This window comes from Acromyrmex echinatior, chromosome 9, assembly GCF_024713525.1.
Source record: "Acromyrmex echinatior isolate Ae372 chromosome 9, ASM2471352v2, whole genome shotgun sequence".
NCBI lineage: Eukaryota > Metazoa > Arthropoda > Insecta > Hymenoptera > Formicidae > Acromyrmex > Acromyrmex echinatior.
In genome coordinates this window covers 8,225,544-8,252,920 of record NC_141860.1, presented here as the reverse complement: position 1 = coordinate 8,252,920, position 27,377 = coordinate 8,225,544, and the positions used below count along the sequence as shown (strand labels likewise).

The 27,377-nt window shown below is 25.8% G+C and overlaps 3 protein-coding genes and 1 long non-coding RNA gene across 24 annotated transcripts in view; 3 read left to right on the top strand and 1 right to left on the bottom strand.

Moving 5' to 3' along the window:
- LOC147908567 (uncharacterized) overlaps window positions 1-27,377 on the bottom strand; it is a 186,552-nt gene that overhangs the window by 87,700 nt on the left and 71,475 nt on the right. For 4 of the 13 annotated variants that reach the window (XR_015546280.1, XR_015546282.1, XR_015546281.1 and 1 more), the window contains exons 4-5: window positions 18,632-18,727; window positions 16,172-16,316 (exon numbers count right to left, since the gene is read on the bottom strand). This is a non-coding gene — a long non-coding RNA (uncharacterized LOC147908567). Of the gene's footprint in view, window positions 1-15,236; window positions 15,326-15,349; window positions 16,317-17,038; window positions 17,112-18,631; window positions 18,728-22,258; window positions 22,975-27,377 lie in introns of those variants that run through there. The other 9 variants (XR_015546273.1, XR_015546275.1, XR_015546274.1 and 6 more) reach the window with 8 other exon arrangements.
- Window positions 772-10,450, top strand: LOC147908574 (uncharacterized). 2 transcript variants are annotated; one of them, XM_087410017.1, is made up of 9 exons: window positions 772-1,533; window positions 1,822-1,941; window positions 2,302-2,419; window positions 2,908-3,169; window positions 3,338-3,451; window positions 4,101-4,191; window positions 5,682-5,827; window positions 6,825-6,957; window positions 8,371-10,450. In XM_087410017.1, exons 1-9 carry the CDS (start codon window positions 1,390-1,392, stop codon window positions 8,422-8,424), a joined length of 1,182 nt encoding a protein of 393 aa, XP_087266143.1. In that variant the 5' UTR covers window positions 772-1,389; the 3' UTR covers window positions 8,425-10,450. The 2 variants fall into 2 exon arrangements, with proteins under 2 accessions (XP_087266143.1, XP_087266145.1); XM_087410019.1 differs by lacking the exon at window positions 772-1,533 and having other exon boundaries at window positions 1,859-1,941; window positions 2,283-2,419.
- Window positions 13,150-18,624, top strand: LOC105149098 (uncharacterized). 4 transcript variants are annotated; one of them, XM_087409905.1, is made up of 9 exons: window positions 13,343-13,547; window positions 13,882-14,001; window positions 14,372-14,489; window positions 15,085-15,349; window positions 16,978-17,094; window positions 17,415-17,505; window positions 17,565-17,710; window positions 17,944-18,076; window positions 18,144-18,624. In XM_087409905.1, the coding sequence occupies exons 1-9, from the start codon at window positions 13,404-13,406 to the stop codon at window positions 18,195-18,197; spliced, it is 1,188 nt and encodes a 395-aa protein (XP_087266031.1). In that variant the 5' UTR covers window positions 13,343-13,403; the 3' UTR covers window positions 18,198-18,624. The 4 variants fall into 4 exon arrangements, with proteins under 4 accessions (XP_087266030.1, XP_087266028.1, XP_087266029.1 ...); XM_087409902.1 differs by having other exon boundaries at window positions 13,153-13,547; window positions 17,944-18,624; XM_087409903.1 differs by lacking the exon at window positions 13,882-14,001 and having other exon boundaries at window positions 13,155-13,547.
- Window positions 23,214-27,323, top strand: LOC147908573 (4-vinylanisole receptor-like). 5 transcript variants are annotated; one of them, XM_087409991.1, is made up of 9 exons: window positions 23,220-23,615; window positions 23,971-24,090; window positions 24,207-24,324; window positions 24,435-24,696; window positions 24,837-24,953; window positions 25,023-25,113; window positions 25,486-25,631; window positions 26,752-26,884; window positions 27,042-27,323. In XM_087409991.1, exons 1-9 carry the CDS (start codon window positions 23,472-23,474, stop codon window positions 27,090-27,092), a joined length of 1,182 nt encoding a protein of 393 aa, XP_087266117.1. In that variant the 5' UTR covers window positions 23,220-23,471; the 3' UTR covers window positions 27,093-27,323. The 5 variants fall into 5 exon arrangements, with proteins under 5 accessions (XP_087266120.1, XP_087266117.1, XP_087266119.1 ...); XM_087409993.1 differs by lacking the exon at window positions 23,971-24,090 and having other exon boundaries at window positions 24,213-24,324; XM_087409992.1 differs by lacking the exon at window positions 23,971-24,090.

Below are 27,377 nucleotides of genomic sequence, written 5' to 3'. Positions count from 1 at the left end.
CAAATCAAGATACGTGTATAATACTTCAAGTTTCTAAAATTTACTGAAATCAGGATTGGGTAGTGCTAAGTTAAAAAAATAAAAGTTAAGTCAAAAAGTTAATTTTAATTTAACTTAATTATATTTTAGACTCTTAACTTTTTAACTTTAATTACATTTTATTCGTAACTATTAATTTTTTATTTAATTCTTTAAAGTTAAGTTTCAGACATAACATGCGGCAATAGCGATAACTTAAAATGAGGTGAAAATTGCAAAAGTGAGCAAATTTACTAGATATTGACCAATGAAATTATAAATATTTTAGTGAATTTGCTCACTTTTTAATTTTCACCTCATTCCAAATTACACAATCGATCCCCAGATTTCAATCTGTCAGAAACCGTGTTTTCGATGTATCTAATAGATCATAAAAGTTTCAGTCTTATAAATAACGAAAACTGAGGAATCATAAATTTAAAAAATATAGAAAAACAAATTTAACTTTTCAATTACTTTTTTTTATTAATTTAACTTTTAATTAAATTAATTTATAAATTAACTTATATCTTAACTAAGTTAAATTTTCAAAGTTATTAACTTTAATTTAGTTAAAAAAAAAGTTAACTTACCTAACCCTAACTGAAATCAATACTTGCATAATTGCAATTTAAAATGTTTTATATAATTTATATAAATGGCTCATGTGTTTATATATTTTACATCATTTGTAAATAATTTTTTTGCGCGTTATTAGAACATTAAAAATTTAATAGAAAAATTTAAAAAAATTAAAAAAATTTAAGAAATACAAAGAAAAAAATATTAACAATATATAATGTATAGTTTAATTATAGACCACAAACTTACAAATCAACATTCAACAGTTATTTGCTGAAAATATTAATTGCAACAATCAAACGCAATTTTAAAATTTAATAACGTTATTTATCAATATAATCATCATATATCATTTTCAAATTATGAACTTTATCAGATAACTCACGGTATTGAAAAAAATTAAAGTAAAGAAACACTCTCGAAGTGTATTCTGTGAGTGTATAAATTAAAATGAAGTTCCGGCGCTGGGAAAAAAAAATGCGCCTGCGTGCAAAATAATGTATTTTCATGAGAAAAAAACATTTGTCGAATTACCGGTAGTGTGTTAAATCAATAACATAAATATTCTTGAGAGTTTCCTGAGAGAGGAAGTTAAATTCGACGCTGTTAGATCTCACACAGCAAACTTTTACACAATCATTATAAATTATGGACTTTACGGTGAAATTGGATCAGAAGAAATGAGATGTGAAATATATATTTAATCAATAGAAAATGGAAATAAAAAAATGGAATAAGCATATTCTTATTGATGTCTTCAGTTTCTTTCAGTAAATACTCGTAGAGAAAATGATACGTCCCGAAATTCAGTATAATAATCTCAATAAAATTCTATTGCTTGCTGTTGGTTTATGGCCTTATCAACAATCCAAATTTATTCAATTTCAATTTATTTTCTTCTGTACTATTTTGTCAGCAGGTATTATATTTCAGGTACAAAATAATATAAAATTATTATGTAATATAAATTGCTGCGTGATAATATTTCATTTCAATTATTTATATCAATCTATATTATCCAATTAATTTTTATGTCAAATAAGAAAGTACAAAGTACTCGCTATAAAGATGCAAATTATTGGTTAACAATTGTATAAACATTTATTTATATTATTGTAATGCATGTTAATGCCTTTTTGAGAACTAACTTATCGCATTTTTTAAAATCATCTTTATATATGAAATTGTGAAAACTAACTTATTAAAACTAACTTTTTGCAGTTGACACCATTAATAATACTAAATTGTACTTTAGATCTTGTAATAAAAGTGCTGTCTTCCGTATCTTTCTTTTTATTATGCATGATAAAATATAACGCATTCCATCTTAACATTGAAATTGTAAGTTGATAGCTTACCAAGTATATACAGGGTGATTCAGATCAACCGCACGAGATGTACATACATATTCCTCATGAAAAAGTGAATCGAAAATGTCAATAACAAAATGTCGCCGCTCCTGACGACGCGAATTTGATGCCCTGTGGTTGGACATCTTCTAAGGCTCACCGTTTAAAAACTATTGATACCACAATATTTTGCTATTGACATTTTCGACTTACTTTTTCATGAAGAATATATACATGCCGTCCCGTGCGGTTGATCTGGATCATCCTGTATATTAAATAGAATTAACTTGTGTATCAAATAAATTTTTATAATATTTATGATATATACAATAGAAAATTGATAAAATGACAGGTGAAGAATTTATTGATGGAGCTTCGATATATACTCGATGATTTAAAGGATAAAAATGAAATTGCTATTATATATAAATATAGTTGCATTGCCAAACGTTACACAGTTATGCTTTCGGGTAAGACAATATTTATTAATTTTGTAATTATATTTTCAGTTTAATATTTGAACTATAAAGCATACATAGAAAATGATATTAGGTTTCATCAGTTAATTTTATTGTACATTTTCATATAAAAACATTTACATATGATTTATTATATAAATGTATTAAATTAAAATATTTGTCATAATGTTTGTGCATCTATAGTGAATTCATATGTATTTAATAATCAAATAAAATATAAAAAATAGTTATCTCTCAATTTTACAATTCAGTCTTATTTCATTAAAAAATGTTTTATAATACAAAGGGTATGTAAAATAAAATAGCTATTAATTTTGTAGTAAAATTAGATTTCATAAAAAAATTAAAAATTATTTATCATAATTCGCGCGTATGGTATATATAAATATACACACGCACACACACACACGCGCACGCACGCACGCACAATGATTTTAGATGCTAAGAATTTAAATAACAAATTCTTTTTGCTTTTTTAGTACTTGGAATTTGTGGATTGTTTATTATTATTATAACTCAAATTTGGTCGTTTATAGCTGATGTTAATATATCAGTGAACATGTCTGAATCACATCATTTACTCATTATGTCAGAGTACCTTGTTGATCAAGAAAAGTATTTCTATTGGATATTGTTGCATATGTACGGAGTATTATGCGTTGGAATGATTATAATGGTAGCAACAGGTACAATGCTCATCTCATATCTTCAACATACTTGTGGAATGTTTAAAATTGCTAGGTAGGAATATAGATGAATGAGAGGAATGAACATTTTTTGTAACAGTTCAACCATTATATTAGTTATTTTTATACATACAGTATATTTTAAAAAATTTTTATGAAAGTTTGTTTTTGAAAAATTGTATCTTTAATGAGTTGCTATATAATTACAATTCAATATTTACAGTTATCGTATTAAACATGCAGTAAATATCAATACCAAAAATATTACGTTAGAAAATAAGGTTTTCATGATCGAGAATATAATTTGTGCTATAGATATTCATCGTCAAGCTATGAAGTTTGTATTTACATTTACACCAACAGTATTTATACGATATATGTATAATCACTTAATGCTGATTTTACATTAGTCGTATCGTAACGTCGCAAGCGTGTTGTAAGCGTTATCATCCAAAGAATGACCAATATTATGACATTGATTGAAGAGCAATTCTTGCAATGCTACGATGTGATTAATATATAATAGAATCAGTTTTAGGCTTCTGATCACTCACTACGGATATTTAGATTGTCGCAAAAGCGAGAAATTTTATTCAATAAAACATATTATTAACATATTTGCATTTGGTAGAGTACTTGTAAAATATACTGAAAATTCTCCTTTTATTTCAAAATATAATCAAATCATATTTATCTCAATTCGATATCTGTCATATAGCTTATTGTTTGATTAGATGTAATTTAATTTTAAATATATATAGTTACTTATTTAAATACAAAGGAAGTTTTTGGTATATTTTATGATCTATTCTAATGATTGCAAGTATTGTTTTAAAAAGTGCTCACATTTTAATATACTTTGCAAAAATTTCCTTTACATATTTTTTCGCTTCTGACATCACAATTCAAGATGATTGCAGTGAGTAAGCAGGAGTTTTAATAATATTTTTATTATTTTTTAAGTAATGTATTTATTGTTTATGAAGGTTATCCAAGCATTTAGTATCCACATTCGAAATAATGATACTTTCTTTCACTGTAGGAGTAGTTGTGTGCTTTAGCCTCAATTTATATCAAGTAAGTTTCCACTTTCGTGTAACAATATATAAGAATTTCATGAAAAGTATATATTATTATTATTATTATTATTATTAATACATCTCTAAATACATATAAAATATACATATAAAAAGAATCTTTAAATCAAAATATCATACTTATAAATCTTCAATAAAAGTCAATAAATGATATAGAAATGACAAACACTGTATGTACATATCTGTAGATGTAATGAAAATAATACACAAATGTATTGTATTATAGAATACAGTAACATTGCATGTACATTATTTATATGCTAATGTGCTGAAGTTTTATTATTAAACTTAATATAAATTATTACAAATCTATGTAATTTCGGAACAATAATCTTTATATGGAATAAGAGTGATCGGATTCAGAGTATGCATTGTGAACGCATGGTTATATAATATCTCAGTACAGATATAAATAATTCAGCTGACATCATTATGTTATGGAAATTCAATCAATATGTATTGTAAAAAATTTATTGTTATATATGTAATTAAATTTGACAATTAAAAATATTTTACGTTTTTCAAAAATAAGTTAACTTCATTAATTATTATTATAATTCTTTTTATTTTCAGAATTTAAACGTTTTATTGTCAATAAAAAATTTCTCACGTGTTTTACTATTAGATAAAAGATAATAAATCATACTAAAATTTGAAAATACTTATTCTCCTTCTTTTTTAATTGTTTTTTGTTATATACATATGTACATATGTGTACAGCAAAACATGATGTGACCAAAACATAATTTTGATAAACTATTTTTCCAAAAGAGTTTATCAAATAAAAATTTCTTCTTCTTCAGTATCCTTTGTTATGGATGAAAATTTTGAGAATGATTACAATGTATATGAAATTTGTAATCTGTGATGGCATGAGGCCTTCCAATTATGAAGAAAGAATATTCAAATATGACATTAAATTCTGAATTGAGTATTTCTTACCAGACATCATGCGTACCTACTTTTATTGCTAGACATTCTATCAGATATTTGTTCCTAATATACATTTTTCTGTATTATAGATAATTATACATATATATATATATATATACATATATAATTATCTATTATCAATATTATCATTATACTTACAAGATATCTGACTTGTTTGATAAAAAAGTAAGATTTTCGTTAAATAAATTTTTGTTACAATCAAAAGTGCATACTCTTATCCGTCTTTTTCCTATTTGTACAAAAACAAAATATACGTATTGATGTTTGCGTTTAGTTAACTTTTTATAGCAATTTTATATATGTATATTCATTTCCATATCAATTAATCCTGCGATTAACTGTAATAGTGAACAAAACTTCCGCATTTATAAATTAGTACTTATAATGTATGTGTGTGTTATATACATATATATATATATATATATGTACACACACTACATATGCGCGCGCGCGCGTGTGTGCGTGTGTGTGTGTGTAAATATGAGATCGGAAATTTCACTGAAATTCGTTTATTAGATTTTTCAGATAGCATCATCTAAAAATAATTTCAACGAATTTTTTCTATTGATTACATATATGATTATAAGTAGTCTGTATATGTTTCTAGCCAATTATATGGGACAGAATATAATAGACCACAATAATCATGTGTTTTCTACTGTGTAAGAAAAATATTTTTATAAGAAATTACGTATAATTCTCTTTTCAGTAGACGTCATAGTAAACATAGAATCTCTTCATTTTAAATTATAATAGTTTAAATTATAATATTAGGTGTTGGAATTAATTCGTAGCGTTTTTTAATGAAAGAATGTTATTTATTTCACATGAGCATTAAAAAATACATTAATGAAAGTACTTCCCATCTCTTGTAAAACGCTACGAATTAATTCCAACACCTAATAGTTTACAGGAAAGATACTAAATATTCTAAAAGATTTTAAGGGATAATTCCTTACACAAATTCAAGACGAAAATTTTGTATGATTTTAAGAAATACAAGGCATATATCCAAGTTGAAAGAAAAATTTTACTTTTCCAAAAATTTCTAAAACCATTTGGATTATTTCCATGAATTTTTAAACATATACAAGAAGTTTTATTAAAATATGAATCTTTCTAAATCTTTAAACATATACAAGAAATTTTATTAAAATATCCCAAGTAGTTATCAAAATTAAAAAAAAAAACAAAATTTTTTATTCAATTTTGATACCCTGTATCTTTGAAACTAAGCCGTTTCGAACATATGATTATATGAGGTTTTCGTCTTGAATTTGTGTGAAGAATCATCTTTCAAAATTTCTTACAGTACTTGATATCTACACTGTATGCTGAAATTTATACAGTGGAACTTCCACAACTTCTATTACGCGGAGCTGTAGCTAAAGATCTTCCTATTCTTACATTAGAGGCAGAGCATTAAGAAAAAATAGCATATATTATATATATAGAATGAGAACGTTTACGCAGACGTCAAAGTAACATAACCTATTTTACAATGAAAATTTTTATACACGACATCATATATGTACATACATGGAAAGGGAAATGAAGAAGTTACAGAGTACTGAAGTTAGGGATGTTCCAACGTATTTAATCAAAAATTCCTATCTTGAGTTAGCGATCTATGTTATTTACATATATTCAAATCCGTAGGTACAACGTTAAATGGTATAGAACGCCATTACATATACAAAAAGTAATGTTATTCTTATTGCAAAGGAATACCAAAAAATTCGTTTTAAACGTCGGTGGAATATTTGAAGGATCCGTAGAACACTTTGCTACGGTAATATTAGGTGGTGGAATTAATTCGTAGCGTTTTACAAGAGATGGCACAAGCAGTACACTATTTCGTTGTTACCTATAGTTCTGTATACATTGTAAACATCTATCATAGGACGTCATTTGCCGTACATAACCTTTCTTGAAATCATAAATAACAATACTGTATAATTCATTGAATATGTCAAAATTTGTGCCAGATAAAGTGTTTTTGCGGGGAGTTTTGCTTCATTACTTTAATATGAACAAAAGTGCAGCTGAAGCTCATCGTATTTTAGTGGATGTGTATAGTGAACATGCTCTGGCTGAGCAAACGTGTAGGAAGTGGTTTGCACGTTTTAAAGCTGGTGATTTCGACTTGGATGACAAGGAGCGACCTGGTCAGCCGAAAAAATTTGAAGATAACGATTTGCAGGCACTGCTCAATGAAAACTCATGTCAAACACTTAAAGAATTATCTACGTCATTGGAAGTTGACTTCTCAACAATAGGAAAACGTCTTAAAAGTTTGGGCATGATCCAGAAGGAAGGACATTGGGTCCCATATGAATTGAAACCAAGGGATATTGAGAGACGTTTTCTCACGTGCGAACTGCTGCTTCAACGGCAGAAAAGAAAAGGTTTTTTGCATCGGATTGTTACCGGTGACGAAAAGTGGATCCATTATGACAATCCAAAGCGCAGAAAGTCATGGGTTAAGCCCGGCGAATCATCAACATCAGTGGCAAAGCCCAATATCCATGGCTCAAAGCTCCTGCTCTGTATTTGGTGGGATCAGAAGGGTGTCATATACTACGAACTGCTAAAACCGCATGAAACCGTTACTGGAGATCTCTACCGACGGCAACTGATGCGCTTGAGCCGTGCATTGAAGCAAAAACGGTCGGAATACTTCGAAAGACACGATAAAGTCATCTTGCTGCACGACAATGCTCGCCCACACGTTGCAAAACCGGTAAAAACATACCTGGAAACACTTAAATGGGAAGTGCTACCGCACCCGCCGTATTCTCCTGATATTGCACCTAGCGACTACCACTTGTTTCGATCATTAGCTCATAGCTTGTGCGAGCAGAAGTTCACATCTTACGAAGATTGTACAAAATGGTTCGATTCCTGGATTTCATCTAAAGATGAACAGTTCTTCCGACGTGGTATTCATTCACTGCCCGAAAGATGGTCAAAAGTAGTAGAAAGTGATGGGAAGTACTTTCATTAATGTATTTTTTAATGCTCATGTGAAATAAATAACATTCTTTCATTAAAAAAACGCTACGAATTAATTCCAACATCTAATATAATATACGGTAGAAATATTTTTTAATAAAATACTTTTTAAAATATGTAAAAAAATTACATATTTTAATAATATGTGTATAATAATATGTGAAATAAGAGGGAATGTTTATATTTACAGCTAATGAAGGCTTCAGTATCTTATTTTACTGTAATATATTCTACGCGGCAATGAAACCAATATTAATTTATGGTTAGCAGGGATTTAATTAATAAAAAAATGACGGCATCCATGCTTAGAAAATGTATAGACTTATTTTTTAACGTGTAATATAGATATTATTTTGTTAAAAAAAGAAAATTAAAATTGTTTAAATGAAGTTATTTCAAGCTCTTGCAATCAACATCGTGTCGATCATTGTCTGTCTAATTTTAGACCAAATAATAAACACACACACACACGCACACACACGCACACGAACACACGCACACACGCACACGCACACGCACACGCATACACATACACCCCCAACGTATGTTTAAATATTTTACATTACTTAAAGTAAAATATTATTATTACATTAAAGCAATATATTATTATTACATTAAATATCATTTTTAGTTAATTTCATATTAATATTTAAACATAAATATTAAAGTTCAGAATTTTCATTAATAAACGGCATATACATTAAAAAATTAAAACATAAGAAATTATTAGTAACAATATCATTATAGTAATATCATTATAGACAACAAGATGGCAGCTACATCAGCTATTGTTCGATTCTTATTAAAAATTAATCATGCAGATTACAATTTAAAAAATTAATGTATCACATACCCGTATTGATCTAAGCCATAAAATATTTCAAAAGTATCTTATTAGAAATGGATGTTACCAGTATATGTATAAAAAAGTAGATTACATTTTTAATTAAAATAAAAAGTTAAATAATTTGCACGTAACGATTAAATTTTGCCATGAACTTGTTAACGTGCAATTATTAAAATGTGTACAATGTAGTATATAAGAAATTGAGATTGTATGTCAGCGGAGCAAAGAAAATCAATAACACTTGCAGAGTTAAAAATCAATACTTAATAACAGATATGCGCTTATGCATAATAGAAGTTAAAAAACTCTGCTAAAAAATAATGCTTGCTGATTTTAATTAATTTGAAAAATGTTGACTCTGACTTTTACAATTTGAATTATCTTTTTTATGGAAATTATACAATATGGAATATTATACAATATTTGCAAATCACCAGATATAAAACTATAATTATTTTTATCATAAAATTATTATGTAAAGGAACAAATCTATAATTTAAAAGTTATTAAATATATGAAAAATAGTTTTTTTAAACATTTCTAAATAAAATTATTACTTGCAGTTCACTGCGTTCTTTATTTTAAAATGTTTTTCGGATCTCGTTCTTAAGATTCTGTTACGTTTTCTTTACTTATGTTTGTAATAAATTATGTTTGATTTTAAGATGAAAGTTGTAAGTTAATGATTTACCATATTTGATTAAATTAACATTTATGATAAATTTATATATTCAATGATCTTTTTGAAAAAAAAAATACATAAAACAAAAATACAAAAAGTTACTGGACTGACAGGTAAAGCATTTACTGGCGCAACTTCAAAATGTATACAATAAATTACAAGATGAATATGAAAACGCTATTATGAAAAAGTATGGTATACTGGAAAATGTTATACGGCTGCACTTACAAGTAAGGATATTTTTAAAAGTTTGCATTTGATTATATCTCTTCTTGTTAATAAAGCCAAGGCTTCAAGAGAAGACAAATTAATCTTGATAAGTAATAATAATTTATTACATATGTACGATACATCGCAAGGTCTTCTAAGGTATGTATTGTTATACATACTGAAAGGAAAATAATGATTTGTGACAAAAGACATTTAAATCAAATATAAAGAGTAAAATTGCGAATTATTAACTAACAAGAAGCGGTAAAAACCAATTATAATTGAGTTAAAGAAATATAAAATTATAAATATAATAAATATGTTTGAAGTAATATTTTGAGATATTATAAAATATAAGTATATGAGAGTATATAATAAAGTTATATGAGTTACTTTCTAACATTCTTTAGTATTTGGCATTTACAATGTATTTACTCCTCTCTCTATTACCTCTGAATTTTTATTGACCTCATCTCGGTTGTTTTGCCGATAAATGCATCTCGAGGACATCGAATGCAATTCGAAACGGAATACTTTATCGATCAGGAAAGATAATTCTCTTTAATTAATGTTACATATAAACGCAGCATTTTGCATAGGATTGTTTGCAATATTAGGCATAGGACCAAGTTATTCATATATCTTCAATTTACATGTGAGGAATGTTTAAAATTTCCAGAACAATTATATTATTATTATAGAAATCTGTTTATCATTTCAAAGAATTGGTATATTTTGACAGTCTAAAAAAATGTTTATTCTTTAAAAACAAAAAAATATTATCGTATATTATTTTTAGTTATCATATTGAACGCGTAATGAAAATCAATATGCTGAAAAATATTAGTACGAAGAACAAGAAATTCATATTTGAAGGAATAATTTGTGCTATAGATAATTCATCAAAAAGCTATTAAAGTTAATAAATAAAAATTATACATATAAATCATATACGTATAATAATATTTATTTGAGTTTAAAGACTATCCGAGCTATTGGTTTCTAAATTTGAGATAATGCTGCTCTGTCTAATAGCAGATGGAGATCTCTTTGAGTACCAACCTCTTCCAAGTAAGTCTCGTTAAAATCTTTATTATTAAGAAATATTTAATATTTCACACTCTAGTTCTATAGTAAGGAAAAATGTACTTTTATATTAATATTTTTAATTAATCAAATAATATTTATAATTAATTCTGTGTGCAAAATTTTTCATATAATTCAGTCAGTAATTTCTAAAAGAATAATTTATTATATAAAGAATAATGGATAGAACGGAAAAATATGCCAAGAAAATTGATAACTTTCTCTGTACATATTTTCTTTAACTCTTAATAATAATAATTGTATTTTAATAACAATTGTAAATGTATAAATGTATAAAATATTGAAAATAACAGTCTTAACTGTAGAATAATTAAAGAGTATGTTTTTAAACGTTAATTAATATTATCACACAAATTTCTTGCATTTCCATATGTTTGATTTTTCTCATTATTTTATTTTATAGGTACAGTATTCAATGATATATGACTCCCATATACATTCAAAAAATAATACTTTTTCTATTACAAAGAGGTACCAAAGATTTCACTTTAAATCTCAAAGGACTGATTGTCGGATCGTTTGAATGTTTCGCTATGATAAGAAAATAATATAGACTTTTATGTTGGAATTTTACTCAAGGTAGTACAATGAATGTGTTGAATATATCTATTGCTGGTGAAGAACTTCGATGTCTTATTTTGTCTTATTATATATATTCGACGCAATAAAAAAGACTGAATCAAATAACATTATATATATATACATATATATATATATATATATACATACATACATATATATATTATATATACAGGGTGTCATGAATATACGGCCCCACTTGTCCCAAGTAGAGTGGACTAAACTGAGTAGAAAAGTCCTGTACCATTTTGTAATGCTCGCAATAATTAACGAAATATTAACGTTTATAAATAGCCGAATGTGCACGTCCTCCCGATCTATTATTGCCGAAAGTACGGTCACCGAGCGCGCGGGCCGCAAGGAGCGGGGCTCGTCGCGAGCATCTAAGCTCAAAGGGCGCGGCGCGCCTGCTAGGCCATTTCCGCTCCTTGCGGCCCGCGCGCCGTGCGCTCGGTGGGCCGTACTTTTGACAATAGTAAGTCGAGCGGACGCGCGTATTCGGCTATCTTTAAACGTTAATATCTCGTTAATTATTGCGAGCATTACGAAATGGTAGAGGATTTTTCTATTCAATTTAGTCCATTCTGCCTGCTCGGGACGAGTGGGGCCGTATATTCATGACACCCTGTATATACATATATATATATATATATACAATTAAAAAGTGTAGTAATATACACTACCGTCAAAAAATTTAAGACCAAGCGTTTTAAAGACTTAATTTTGTTCTTTTTATTTAAAATGTACGCAAGTTCAATTTTATTTTCACATTATATGACCCTAAAGATATAATAATTACATAAAAAAACAATTACTATTTAATGTGTATTTTATAATTTTAGCATAAATTATGTGTTTTAAGATTATATCACATTGATCCTAAATTTTCTGACCATAATGTACATTACTTATTACATTATTTATTATTTAAAAACTAAAAAATTAAATCTTCTTTACTTTGTTGCATGTAGTTTAAATAGAAGTTTCGTTGTCAAGTAAAACATAATAAATAAAAATAACTTAATTTAGAATATTGGTTTGTTAAAATTTTGCAAAAGGTTTCCAAAGGAAACAATATATGTATTAAATAATATATGCATTATTTAAATATGTAAAATATAAATTTAAATATTATTACATTATAACTTTAATGTAAAATCTTTCAGTCATAATATTCAAATAATTTAATTTATGTATATTAGCATCTATTATTTTTTAAACTTTCTGATCATAGATCAAGTGACATACAATAAATGATATATATGAAGATTTACGAAAGTAAAATCATTTCTATTGTGACATATCTGCTGATGATTTACAACCATACGAACTTAATAGAAAATATGTCAATATATTTAAAATTGATGGCTATTTCTTTCAAAAATCATACATATATATATATATATATATATATATATATATATATATATGTATGTTTATTTATATACATGTATGTAAGTAAGCTACGGCAATAAAAACAACAAAATGCGCCAGCGTGGCATTTATGTGGATATTTTTTCACGAATATCCTTTTTTTTGCATTTTTGTGAGAAAAAGACATCTGAATTTTTCCTTATGTATCGCATCGATCGCTTAATCGTAGACTTCTTTAAGATAAATATTGTAAAATTAAAAATGTTTGAATTTCTTTATAATGATCTTTAATGTAAAAATAATGTTAAGTTTAACAGTAAAATTTATGTTAAAAGAAGGAACATTCAATCAATCGGTCGAAAGAGGGGATGGACGGAATGTTCCCGACTTTTTCACAATCATATGTGTTCCTACGCTCGAAGAGATGACGTGCGCGAAGGATCGATACTTTAGTCTCAATCGAATTCTCATGCTCGCTATTGGTTTGTGGCCTTATGAACAATCCAAACTCGTTCGACTACAATTGACTTTGCATTACGGAATTCTGGGAAGTTTTATTGTATTTCAGGTAAATGAATGCATATTTAGTAGATCTTTTATAAGAAACGTTCTTATTTATTAATAATAATATTTCATTAATAATTAATAAGTTGTCACATTGTTATTAATAGCAATCTGGCATATTTAAATTTATTTATAATTATACAATATAAAGTAATATATTTTTGTTATATTTTTTGTTATGACGTATAATTATTATACGTACGTATAGTTAGATTTTGTACTTTATGTTCAATGTATTATTGTACGTAAGAAAAACAATTAATAATTAAAATCTTTCTATTTACTGACAAAACATTTATTTTTTTGTACAAATAATGCAACAAAATCATTTTCCGTAGTTTACAACATTTGTGACCTCAAAATATGATTTGCAATTAACCATTGAAATTCTATCTGTCACATTCTTTTTTAATCTCTTCTTGATACCATATCTCTCATTCAACTTTAACATGGATGTTGTAAGCGATAAGAAATATTTCTTATTTAAATAAATGCATGTTGAACTCTTTAAATTTCTTGAAATAAAATCTCACTCTAAAATAGTTAAAATATTGCCACTATTAAGAAAGAATGAAAAATTTGCACTTTTTTTTAATGAGAGTGGCTGCTGATTTTCACCTTTTTATGAAATAAGATTTCTTTCCTTTAGAAATTTTACTAAAAAAAATTGAAAATCTGCCACTCTTAGAGTGCAAATTTTTCTCTCTTTTTCTTTTAGTGGCAGTAATTTAATTCTCTTTGAGATTTTATTTCAAGATATTTAGAGAATATACTACATTCGTCTATATCAACTTCCGCATAACAAGTAGCATAGAAAATCATTGACAGGTAAAACATTTATTAGAACTTCTCCAAGATACCTACGATGAGCTAAGAGACGAAGATGAAATTGCCATTATGGAAAAGTATTGGAACATCGCAAAACGTTACACTGAAATACTTACGCGTAAGACAATTTCTCAGTTTTTCATTAATCAGGAAATATGCAGGTTTTATTTAAAAATTCAAGTAATATTTCTAACTTGACTAATCTATTTGCGATTGTACACAGTATTGTGTTTCAAATTTCGTAATTATACGGCTGATTAAAAGCTGATTTTTAAAAAATAATTAACTAATCGATAATAATGCAATGTACATATGGTGATATTACATTAAATCATATTACATGTACATATTACTTCGTTACCATCTGAAATCTATGCAATGTCTTCTCGTGTCTTAACCATCTTTAACATATATAAGGAGAACGTAAATAAAAAACAGTTTTATAAAAAATGTCATATCGATCAAATAATATTCTCGAAATCAAAATACCTTTCTCTTTATAAACTTTTATCTATATTAGTATATTTTAGTATATTTTAAGAAGTGCGTTTATATGCACAAAACTTGAAATAGCCATATATACATGAAGTGATACCGTAAACGTATATATTGGAAGAGATTAAAATAAAATTAATTAATTAAAATAAATTAATAATAGTGTTTAAAAATATTAATTAATAATTTTTTACGATTATTTTCAAATCATTCTTTAGTGCTCTATATCTTCATCGATATTTTGTTCATCTTTTCTCCATTTTTGCCACATATAATCGGTACTATGTTCTCTGTAAACGAATCCCAGCTGCAGCCATCATTAAAAATCATCACAGAATACTTCATCGATCAAGAAAGATATTTTTATTTAATTATACTGCATGCAGATGTAGCATTCTTTATAGGATCACTTGCAATGCTAGCGACGGGAACAATGTTTTTAACGTATATGCAACATGTCTGCGGAATGTTAAAAATTGCCAGGTAAGAAAATTAATGTGATAATGATTCTATCAAAAGGATCTCGCACTAATTATTGTACATGAGGTCTTGATGAAATGAGGTAATTATCACATATGATATAGATTATAATGTGATGGATAAGATATATCATAAATACGAATAGAAAATACATAATTTTTGAGCTCGATACACAAAACATGCAAAATTTATACCGAGTACTCTTGACACATCAAAAAATATCTAATATTGAATTTTAAGTTTATAACATCTTTTACGTATCACGTTATAAGGGAGACCGGGGTCAGTTGAATATAAGAGTAAGTAGAATCGAGGCTACATTAAAAACAAAATACGCGAGACATGCGTAAATGTCTGAGCACGCAGCAGCGACTGCTGCTAAGTCTACTGTAACATCTTGTTTCGTACACATCTATGATAGAAATTATGTCACACTTTTAAAAAATCGTACACCTAAGTAAATATTTTTATTCTTAAAGTTTTTGTTTTACTATCGTATATGATTGTCTGAGATATTTGATTTCTACTTAGATAGTAAATGTATTAGGTGTTGGAATTAATTCGTAGCGTTTTACAAGTGATGGGAAGTACTTTCATTAATGTATTTTTTAATGCTCATGTGAAATAAATAACATTCTTTCATTAAAAACGCTACGAATTAATTCCAACACCTAATAATTCTTAGTAATAAAGTCCAACAAATTTTTTTTTGTTTATGTGTCTCTGTTATCGTATATTATTAATGTTTTTAAAAAACGGGTGGAGAAAGTAGACCACAGCATGGTACTGTATGATTCATTTAGTGACGACTCTTATAATACTTACTCAAAATTTTATTCCTTTAAAGAGATTTTCCTCAGTGGTAAATGTTATAAGTTTAGTTCCCTTATGTCCAATCTCGAAAACTAGGCTTATTCGACATGTTTTTGCACGAAATGAATGAATTTTGCAAAAAGATGTATTGTTTGCCCTGCGAAGAGAATGTTTGTGTTTAAAATATATTTTTATAAAAGATTTATTAATATATAGCCAAAGATGTAGCTTAAAATACATTATTCTTTACTTTAATAATCTTAATCGAATCACCCCGGTCCCGGGGCTAGTTGAATCAGATGGAATGCATTAGAAAAACGCATTTTTTTCATATTAGTTATCAGTTTCCCCTTATTATTAAAATATTATTAGATAGTCAAATTTATGTAGTAACTGATGTAGAATTTATTTTTTTAGAAAGTCTATTAATTTTGTCCGTAAAAATTTGAAACTGAAAAATGAGTCTATTAGCCCCGGTCTCCCCTAGATATATTACATGTAAAAACTAATTCATTTTATCGGGAATTTTCCTAATTTTTCATAATATGAAATTTTTTATATTGTAAATAATATTGTAAAATATTTGCTTTGTCGCATTCAGTCAGTATGAAACTACATTGGATTTATTTCAAAATTATTATACGTGTTAATTATATATTGTGCAAACATGCACAATACGTGAATACACTGCACAACATTGACTTAGACTTCCTTTTTTAATTCGAAAACTACAGTGAATATTATATGTTCACATATTGTGCAAACACAAATTATTATACAATTATACAATATTATACAATTATATAAATTTATTACAGCTATCGTATAGAACAAGCCATGACAATTGGTATTAGACGAATGAATGGCATAAAAAATGCAAATTTAATTTGTAAGGGCATAATTTATGCCATAGACATACATCGCAAAGCTTTGAAGTATAGTATTATTAAATCTGTAAATTAATTTCAAATAAATTATACTCAATTTGATATGTAAACTTTTCTTCAAAAACTTTAAAAATTTATAATTATTATAATTTAAACATTAATATTTAATGTCGGAAAAAAGAATTAAGAAACAAATAAAATGCTAATATCAGTTTCAAATTGGAACTTATTCGGAAATAATCAAGAAATTCATCTTTGAATTTATTTCTATATTACGACATATGTTATATATAATATATATATATATATATATATATATATATATATATATATATATATACACAACTACTAATATTTTTTCCTTGAAGGATTGTCCAAATTTTTGAATCATCATTTAATACAACATTTTTTGTTATGATATTGAACGGAATAATTTTTGCGAGCCTTAATCTTTATCGAGTAAGTTTGAATTTTTATTTTTTTTAAGTATACTTTTAAACAAATAGCTCGCATTCCAGATTTTTCGAGAAATATCATCTGGATATATTGGCGAAAAAGTGATACAGTGCTTCATAATTTTGAATATTCATTATGTATACACATTTCTTTCCACCAATATTGCGCAACAAATTATAGATCATAATAATAGCATATTCGTTACAGTGTAAGAAATATTCTTATGTGATACGTAAAAGTTAAAATTTTTGCAATACAAGTTAGAGTTAATAGATACGAAATATAATACAAAATTTGTAGAAAAAGATGAAATATTTCATAAAACAACGATACTTTATATACCATACATATGTTACGAAATAATTAAAAATATCTATGAATTATTTTATTATTATTGTATAATATTATTGATATTGATTGTATTTAATCGTCATTTCATAGATACAATGGTTACTGGTATGTAGTTCCCTTACATGTGCAAAAGCTAATATTGTTCTTATTACAAAGAGGCACTAAAACTTTTAAGATAATGATTGGTGGATTATTTGTGGGTTCCTTAGAAGGCTTCGCCACGGTAAAAATTAAATCAAAATTTATTCGATAATATTTCAAACATTTGAAGAAAATATTTTTCATTGCAGCTAGTCAGCGCGTCATTCTCTTACTTCACATTTATTTATTATACAAATCAATAACGTGCCATTTATAACTGTATAATCTTTAAACAGATTATAAATATACATTTTAATGATAATGTTGCAATGTATTATATGGATATTAAATGGAATAGAACGTGGACTATTAAATTAAATACTATTAAATTAATGAAAAAAAATGCAGATAATAAATAAAATTGTTTAAAATTATTTTCTATAGTTCTTATTATTTCACTTATTGTAATTGTGCATGTTGATACATTAAATCTCAAAAATATTCAAAAATTTATAACGTATTGTTATTGCATTTAAATTAAATTTAAATACATTCTCTTTACAGCACAAGTGCTGTAAAGTTAGAAGATTTAAAAAAAACAAACATTAAAATTTGACTTAAATATTAACATTGCGTAATTTACTAACATGAATCTGATTTGTCAATGTTTAGCGTTGCTTAGGCAAATCATACATACCAGAATGTATATACCAGACTGAAATAAGTGGAAATGTAGTGTTATGAAAAGCGATTGCGACTTTTGCACGAAAGGAGTCCTCGTATGAACACTTCCCTATGAGAAAAGATCATCCATTAAATTACTTTTAGTGTGAAATTAATTTATTCTAGTGTTCTTATAGTTTATTTAAGAACGTTCTTCCAAGAAAATTTCTTAAATTACGTTACATCGTTTTCGTTATAATCATTTTCAAATTTTAATAAAAAGTATAATGTCTGATACGACAGGTAAAGAGTTTTCTGGAACAACTTCAAGATGTATGTAACGAATTAAATGAAATTGCTATTATAGAAAAATTTGGAAGCAAGGAAGAATGTTATATTACTACAATAATACGTAAGACAATGGTAGTTGAGTCTTTTATATGTTTCAAAATTAGATAAAATGTAATCAAATGTGCAAATAGTATTTTTTTATTATATATTTTTTTCAAAACGAAACAATATTCTATCTCAATAGAAAAAAAATTTTTTAATTAAAATCTAATAAAGTTTGATTTATGTATACGAATAACTTTATGAAATTTCTCTTGAGAGAGAATGTTTGGCATGTGCGGTGAAAGTACTTTTATTTTTCTACAAAATTGACCGTATATTCAATGCTTTAACATCTGCTTAATAACAATTCTCGACTAAATCAATCAATATACATTATGATATAATATTGATCAAGAAAAATATTTTTAGTTTATCGTGCCACATGCATTAGCAGCTAGTTATATAGGATTAATAAAAAATAATGCATTACATAATAACATTCACAGTCATTCAACATTTTCACTACTTTAGAATTATTTAAATAATCAACTAAAGTAGCTCTATTAAAATAAGTTAACAATGAAATGTAAATACACTGAAAAAAAATAGAATAAAAAAACAAAAAACAAAAACTGTTAAATTGGAACTATATATTCATTTTGTGTATTGCAAGAATATTATATAACAAATTAACTTTCTTTATTTGAAAATATAATAATGATTAATCCGAATAAATCAATAATTTAAATAAATATATTGTCTTTCCATTATTTTAATAGACATTCTTCACACAGCTCCAACATAATTCCTTACAGAATGAAATAAAAGATGTTCATTACAATTAATGAGTACTTCAATATCTCACTTTACTAATCTCTATTCTACAAGTACGAAATAATAATTGTAAAATAATAACTGTAAATTAAGATAAGTATGTATAAAAGTGAAAAAGATATAAGAAAGTAAGAGAGGAAAAGAAAGAGAAACGTAAACTAATTCGATCGAAATCGTCTAGCCCTCGATGTAGCTGCCTGTATCGTTTTGACAAGAAGTAAAAATTATTATTTAAATAAAAAAGTTGACATATAAAATATTTATAAAGAAATATAAAATTAAAGATTGACATTATATTAATAAGTCACAACATTGAAATATATACATATATGTTAAAAGGGGTCGCATCTGCGAAGTCAATTATCGCACGATTCCCTCTAATGAAATATATATTTTTTTATGAAAAATAAACATCTGTTGCATTACTGCTATAATCAAATCGACCGCTTAACCATACACCTCTCTTCCAGAAAGTATAAATTACGTGTTTTTTTGTATCCGACAATGATAAGTATTTCGTTCTGCAATGCATTTAAATTAAATTAAGCAATTTAGCTTAAAATTAATATAAAAAATTTATATAAAAAAATTTATATAAAAAAGTATTTCATTGTATTTCAAGCATGTTAATATTTTTAACTTCAATAATTCAATAATTCGCATAATAAACAAAATATTAAATTCCAATTTGTAGAGATTTAAATAATGCAAAATGTATCAGAAAAAATAATAGATTTTTCATATTACTGTAATCTTTTCATTTATGGCGACTTAAAATGTTAGTATAATCGAAGATATAACATTATAATAACATATATCAATAAAAATATAAAAAAATTTAATTTGAAATCATGTCAATTTTTCTTTTGATTTCGTACCTACATTAATTTATTGTATATTTAGAAAAAGTGGTAATTCTTAAGAAAATTTTATCATTGAATAAGAAAAACACTATAAAAAAAACACTAATTTTAATATAATACGATGTGACATATTATTTTTTACAGCTTATATAGTATTTACATTTTTTACAGTATTTTTTACAGTTTTTTTAAATATTTATATCTCTAAAAATCAGATTTATTTAACAACATTTCCTTTTTATATTATTATTGTACATTCTATTTACAATAAAATACTTTTGTTTATTAGGTGTTGGAATTAATTCGTAGCGTTTTTAATGAAAGAATGTTATTTATTTCACATGAGCATTAAAAAATACATTAATGAAAGTACTTCCCATCACTTGTAAAACGCTACGAATTAATTCCAACACCTAATAAAATTAAAATTGTAAATACTGTTTCTACTCAAAACGACTCTCGCCCCATCTCTTCCCCTACACAGGGGCGCGCAACTTCCATAATTATACTGTTGTACATGTTTTAGTATTCGAGAGTATCATTATGAACATACATTCTTAACAGAGTTGCTTCCGTTGTTGTTTAATATTTATCAACACAAATTATTTTCTTACTTAACTTTAATTTTATAATTGTGAGCAAAAGTGCTTGTAAGCAATCGAGCTATAAGCAATAATATATGAAGGCAATCGAACTGTAGGCAATAATACATGTAGCCAAAAGTAACTCCGTTTTTAAAATTGTTGATAAATTTTTTGATTTTCCGAACTTTCTGAATAAGTGAAAAAGACAGACGGATTCTGGTGATTCAGGTTTGGATGGATAAGGCACCAAATTGTAGCATGTATTGTAAGGATTAATTCTTATTAAAAATATTAATCGTGCAGATTATAATTTAAAAAACAAATGTATCCTATATTGATCTAAACGATAAAATATTTCAAAAAGTATCTTATTAGAAAGAGAAAAACTTTAATTGCAGCAGATTAAGTATCTTATTTTATGTACTTACTGTCATGTACCTATCATATTCTACACGATAACGAAGTGATTCAATAACAGTACGGTGAAAATATAAATAATGCAATAGTACTCAACTTAAAAAATAATAAAATAATTTTTGGGAAATCCTGTACAGTCACATTTATGAAAAATTATTAAAGAAGACATAGAAAAATAAAATTATAAAAATTAAGGTACTAGTATATCAAATTCTTGTAGTGCATTAAAATTGCATTTTTTGCAATAATATTTAAATAAAATAAAAAATGCATATGTATTTATTTTACTTTTGTTTCAAATACGATTTTTTATGCACGTTAAACATTAAATATTATATATATTTTATTTCATATTAACTTTTATATACAAATATTTTAAATTAGAGTTTCTGATAAAAATATAGTAAAACAAAAACATAAAAAGAATATGAATATTACGCTGTGCAATTAATTGGTACATGAGTGACACATATTAGAAATTAATCTATAAGAAAGATAAAATAATGTTTATTAAAATTGTTTATCGTGCTAATGTGAAATTCAAGTTGAGTATTTATGTATTTTTAATTATATAACTATTGATTATTACGTATTTAACTAATTTTAATTATTTTTAAATTATAATTTTACCAAGAAGTTCCAGCATCCAAGAAGTTAAAGTTGAAGAATGTTTCTGTCAGTAAGTGTAGCCGCTTAAGAATAAAATTTCGACACTAAAAACAAAGAAATGCACTTGCGTGAACTTTTTGTAAATACACGAAACTCATGAGAAAGACCGACAAATGATAACCTTCAAATTGCTATCGACAAATCAATCAAGTAAATATTCATAGCTCTGAGAAATTTGTTCAATCGTGTTTCGGTGCATTCGAACAACTCATAATAAATAAGAAAATTTATATTAAAATTTACGCTAGAAGGAGAATATTTCATACAGAAATTGCCAGAATAAAATATAAAGTATCTTGTAAATTATTAATTTTTCGACGTTTGTATTTTAGTATTTCTATATGCAAAATAATAAGAGGAATCACATTGTTTGAAAAAATTACATGATCCATTTAAAAAAGTGAAGATGACCTTCATATCTTTTTAAAGATATGATAGTCAAATATCTACACCGGACCCCTAGGAAAAAGTAATATAATTAAAATACTTTTTCAAACTGTCCTATTTCCACTTTTTTATATCATTTCTGAGAAAATTGACAAAGTTGATTACATAATGTCATATTAATAATATCCATAAATTTTTTAAGTTTCAGTTTTTTAAGTCACACATTACATATAGAATTATGCAGAAAACGTATTACAGAAAAATAAAAGTGTTTCTACGCTTAGAAAGAACAATTACATTATCTTCGATCGAATCAGTATCAACTGACAATTTGAAATGGTAGTAATACTGAAGTAGTGAAGAAGTGAGCACTTTTCCTAAAAATGAAATGAATTTTATAAGTGCACAAATGTGAGGCGTATAAAATTGAGATGTCGAAGGTATAAATAGGTTTGCGCAACTCTGTTACAGTTATCGCGCAAGTAGGTTTCCTAAGAACTTTTTTTCTTTTTTATCATTAATAAAGAAAACATCAATAAAATTTCAGTACCATTTTACTCCATCAAATACTTAGGTAGTCGTACATCGTATTCTGAGAAACGCTATTAAAGTGCAAGTGCTTCAATTTCAAGTAGTATCATGTGTTATTTGGCATATACAAACAAAATTAAGCAAATTACAATAAAATCGACGTTAGAAGAGAGAATGGGATATTTGATCGATATATGCAAAAAAGAGGGGATAAACACATTCTCTTTCGCAGTCATACTTTGAAGCTCATAGAGAAATGACCTGCATTGGGACCGAATATTTTAGTCTTAACAAGTTTCTTTTGCTCGTTGTAGGATTGTGGCCATACAAACAATCAAAACTTATATTTCTTCAATTTATCTTTCTGCTCAGTGTTTTAATAAGCTGTATTTTATTTCAAGTAATACTTTAATATTATCATTATAAAACAAGTAACAATAAATTGATAGCCATTATTTGTTAACACATTTATTAAAACATATATCATAATTTATTTATTTAAAAATGATTATTTTATATATATATATATATATATATATATATATATATATATATATATATATATATTGTATTAATAATTTAGTTTAATAAGTTATTAATAATTATTTAGATATAAGGCCTCTGCCTATATTACAATATATATTTAAATGTTAATAACTTTGATGGTATAAAATTATCAATGGCATAAAATTATAATATATATCCAAAAAAATTATATTTTAATACAAGCTTGAAAATACAATTATTGCTTTTAGTTAACAGCATTATTAACTATCAAGCATACTTCTGATCTCGTTATTAAGATTTTTTCTAACGTATTTTACTTTATTATATATATAATAAAATATATCTCGTTTGCTGTTAACATCAAAAATGTAAGTTGATTATGACAAACGGTTACGTTCCGTTTGTGAATAGATATTATTAAAAAATATATTTTTATAGTTAGAAAATTTTGTCAAAAATATAAACTGAATTGTTAAACTGACAGGTAAAGTATTTACTGACGGAACTTCAATATATATACAACGATCTAAGAGATGAATATGAAAACGTTATTATAGAAAAGTATAGCTACAATGCCAACTGGTACACGGTTGTACTTACAAGTAATATAAATTTTTTATTGTACATCAGTACATTTTCCATTCCAGACGCAAAGACCAATTCAATATTTTTATATGAAATTTGTACGATAATCTTTTTTAATTTTTTCTAGTACTTGGTGCTTGCAGCGTAACTATATTAATTATTGCCCAATTTTGGACGAGTATCATTGGCAACACTTTATTGAAAAATGTAACTCAATCTCGTATTCTACTTATTACGACGGAATATTTTATCGATCAAGAAAAACATTTTTATTTAATCGTGTTGCATACATATGTAGCTATTAGCATAGGATGTATCGCGTTGCTAGCAATAGGAACGATGTTCGTAGCATATTTTCAACATATTTGTGGAATGCTTAGCATCTCAAGGTATAAAACAAACACAGACAAATCAATAAAAATTCTAACTATAAATAAATGTGTATAATTATCTTGAATAATTCTACAGATTTTACATTTAAAAAGCAAAAGAAAGTTATATGATAAATTTATTGTAGTTTTTTTTATAGTTACCGTATTGAACGCGTAATGAGAATAAATATGCTCCAAAATAATAACTTAAAGAACGAAAATTTGATATTTAAAGGAATGATATATGCCATTGATATTCATCGACAAGCTATGAGGTTAATATTTATATAGTGTAATATTCATATATGTATAAATAATGCAATAATATTTATTCCTGCTTGAAGATTATCTAAACTGATGATATCTAAATTTGAGATAATGTTATTCTGCTTAATCACAGTTGGAGTAATCTGTTTGAGCCTCAACCTTTCCCGAGTAAGTTTCAGACTTCTAAAAAGATATGTACATTTACATAATATAATATTTACAAATTTATTATTTACTACTACAATATTATTATTTACTACAATATTATTATTACTACAATATTATTACTACTACAATATTATTATTTATTATTTACTACTAGAAGATATGCTGTTTCAGGAATTTTTCTCCGAATTAAAAAGTTTTACATATAAATTTTATTTTATAATTATTAATAATATTTATATCAATAATTTTTTTTTAATATTTAAACAACTTAGCATATTCCATTAATTATACAATTTAGGATTAAAATTTAGTAGAATAGTGCATTCTGTTATCACATGTGCAAATAATATTTAAATAAAATTCGTATATTAGATTTTTCAGATTGATATGTCTGAGGATAATGTCAATGAATTTCTATTTCCTCTTACATTCGTAATATTCAGTATTTTAATCATGTTTATTGCCAATTATATTGGGCAAGATATTATGGATCACACTAATCATATATTCGTTACTGCGTAAGAGTATTTTTTATATAATATTATAATGTACAGGGAATTCCATTTTAATTTTCACATCAAAATATTTGTTTCGAATAGAATTAGAGACTCGATTCCACACAAGAAATTTTATTGAATATATAATATCGTTACAAAAATGAGAACGAAAGAACGCTGACAAGACAAGATGGATGGACGAAGTGATGTTTTCTTTCCGGCGTATTTCCTTTAATCACAAGGGCGCCCGTTTAATCTACGCAGTCAATAACTTACCTTTAGCCGCGTTTATCAGATACGATTTCTGTCGATTGTAATAATATTTCAAAAATATAATAATATAAAAAATATGGAAAAATATTTCATACAAAAGCTTTATGATCTAAAATATGCGATATAATGAATTTATATATTTATTATTAATAATCAATTTTCGAAAAAAAATTCGATTTTTCATAGCCGTATAAAGGTTATGATCATTTTTATAATAGAACTGTATGGTTCTTTAAAAATATAATTACTCTAATTATTCTTTACATAAAAATATTGAGATGCGATTATTAAAAATTTAATAGTTTATAAGACATTTTTTATATTTTACGTTAAAATATGTAAGAATGATGTATAAAATATCTCGTAAACTATTGATTTTTCGATATCTTTATTTTAGCATTTATATGCAATCTTATATATATATATATATATATATATATATATATATATACAGAATTGGTAGAATTATATTATATAACAAATTCGAACAATTTCATTCATAATTTATGATCATAACATTCATCTAAAAATATTCATCTCAAAAATAAGTTTTTTCGAAATTTGGTTTTACTATTATTTGACTCTCTTTACATTATACAACTTTAGACTGAAACATTTTTCCATATCTTCAATATTTTTCGAAATATTTTGATATTCAAAATGGAACACTCGGTATATGTGTGTTATACGCGCGCGCACAGAAACACGCGTGCACATGCCTATAAATGTATACATACATACATTATATATGTATAAAGATATATCTTAAAAGTGAATATAAACATGTTATTTGGTAAATAAAATAACATTCTGAATATTGTTTAAGTATATTTTCTTTTCATTTTCAAATTATCGTTTTGTATCACAGATACAACATTCAATGGTATACAGCTCCCTTGCACATACAAAATATTATACTCTTTTTGTTACAAAGAAGAGCCAAAAATTTTACTTTGACTGTCGGTGGATTGTTCATTGGATCATTAGAATGTTTTGCAACGGTAAGAAAATACATTACGTGTTAGAATATATTTGAAATAGCATTAACTTTATAAGTAAATATATTATTTATATATATATATATATTATATATATATATATATATATATATATATGTATGTATACATATATATACTCTAATAATATCATTTGTTATAGCTGGTGAAGGCTTCAGTGTCATACTTTACTGTTATATATTCTACACAATAATAAGCAAATGTAAAACCAGATTAATTGAGAACTTGATCAATGTAAATAATAAAAAATTAATATAAAAATTTTTGATACTACTACTTCACGTTTTTAAAAATTGAAGTGTCTCCGATTTAAGTATATATGTTTATTATAAACCTATAATTTAGGGAACATAAACCATTTTAAATATAACCAAAAAAACACGAAATATTTCAAATAAAATTTCAAATGTACAGTCCAGTAAAACTTATTGTTTAAAATAACTTAATTAGAGACGTTAATGCACATTATGTTCGCAAG

Bases quoted from the DNA above. Each gene is read 5' to 3' on its own strand.
- LOC147908574 (XM_087410017.1), top strand. From the start codon at position 1,390: ATGATACGTCCCGAAATTCAGTATAATAATCTCAATAAAATTCTATTG. The intron at 2,420-2,907 runs GTAAGACAATAT...TTGCTTTTTTAG, and splicing joins TTACACAGTTATGCTTTCGG to TACTTGGAATTTGTGGATTG. The intron at 3,452-4,100 runs GTTTGTATTTAC...TTGTTTATGAAG, and splicing joins ATTCATCGTCAAGCTATGAA to GTTATCCAAGCATTTAGTAT.
- LOC105149098 (XM_087409902.1), top strand. From the start codon at position 13,260: ATGATCTTTAATGTAAAAATAATGTTAAGTTTAACAGTAAAATTTATG. The intron at 14,002-14,371 runs GTAAGCGATAAG...AATCATTGACAG, and splicing joins TCAACTTTAACATGGATGTT to GTAAAACATTTATTAGAACT. The intron at 17,711-17,943 runs GTAAGAAATATT...GTCATTTCATAG, and splicing joins AATAGCATATTCGTTACAGT to ATACAATGGTTACTGGTATG.
- LOC147908573 (XM_087409991.1), top strand. From the start codon at position 23,472: ATGACCTGCATTGGGACCGAATATTTTAGTCTTAACAAGTTTCTTTTG. The intron at 23,616-23,970 runs GTAATACTTTAA...TATTGCTTTTAG, and splicing joins TAAGCTGTATTTTATTTCAA to TTAACAGCATTATTAACTAT. The intron at 24,697-24,836 runs GTATAAAACAAA...TTTTTTTTATAG, and splicing joins GGAATGCTTAGCATCTCAAG to TTACCGTATTGAACGCGTAA.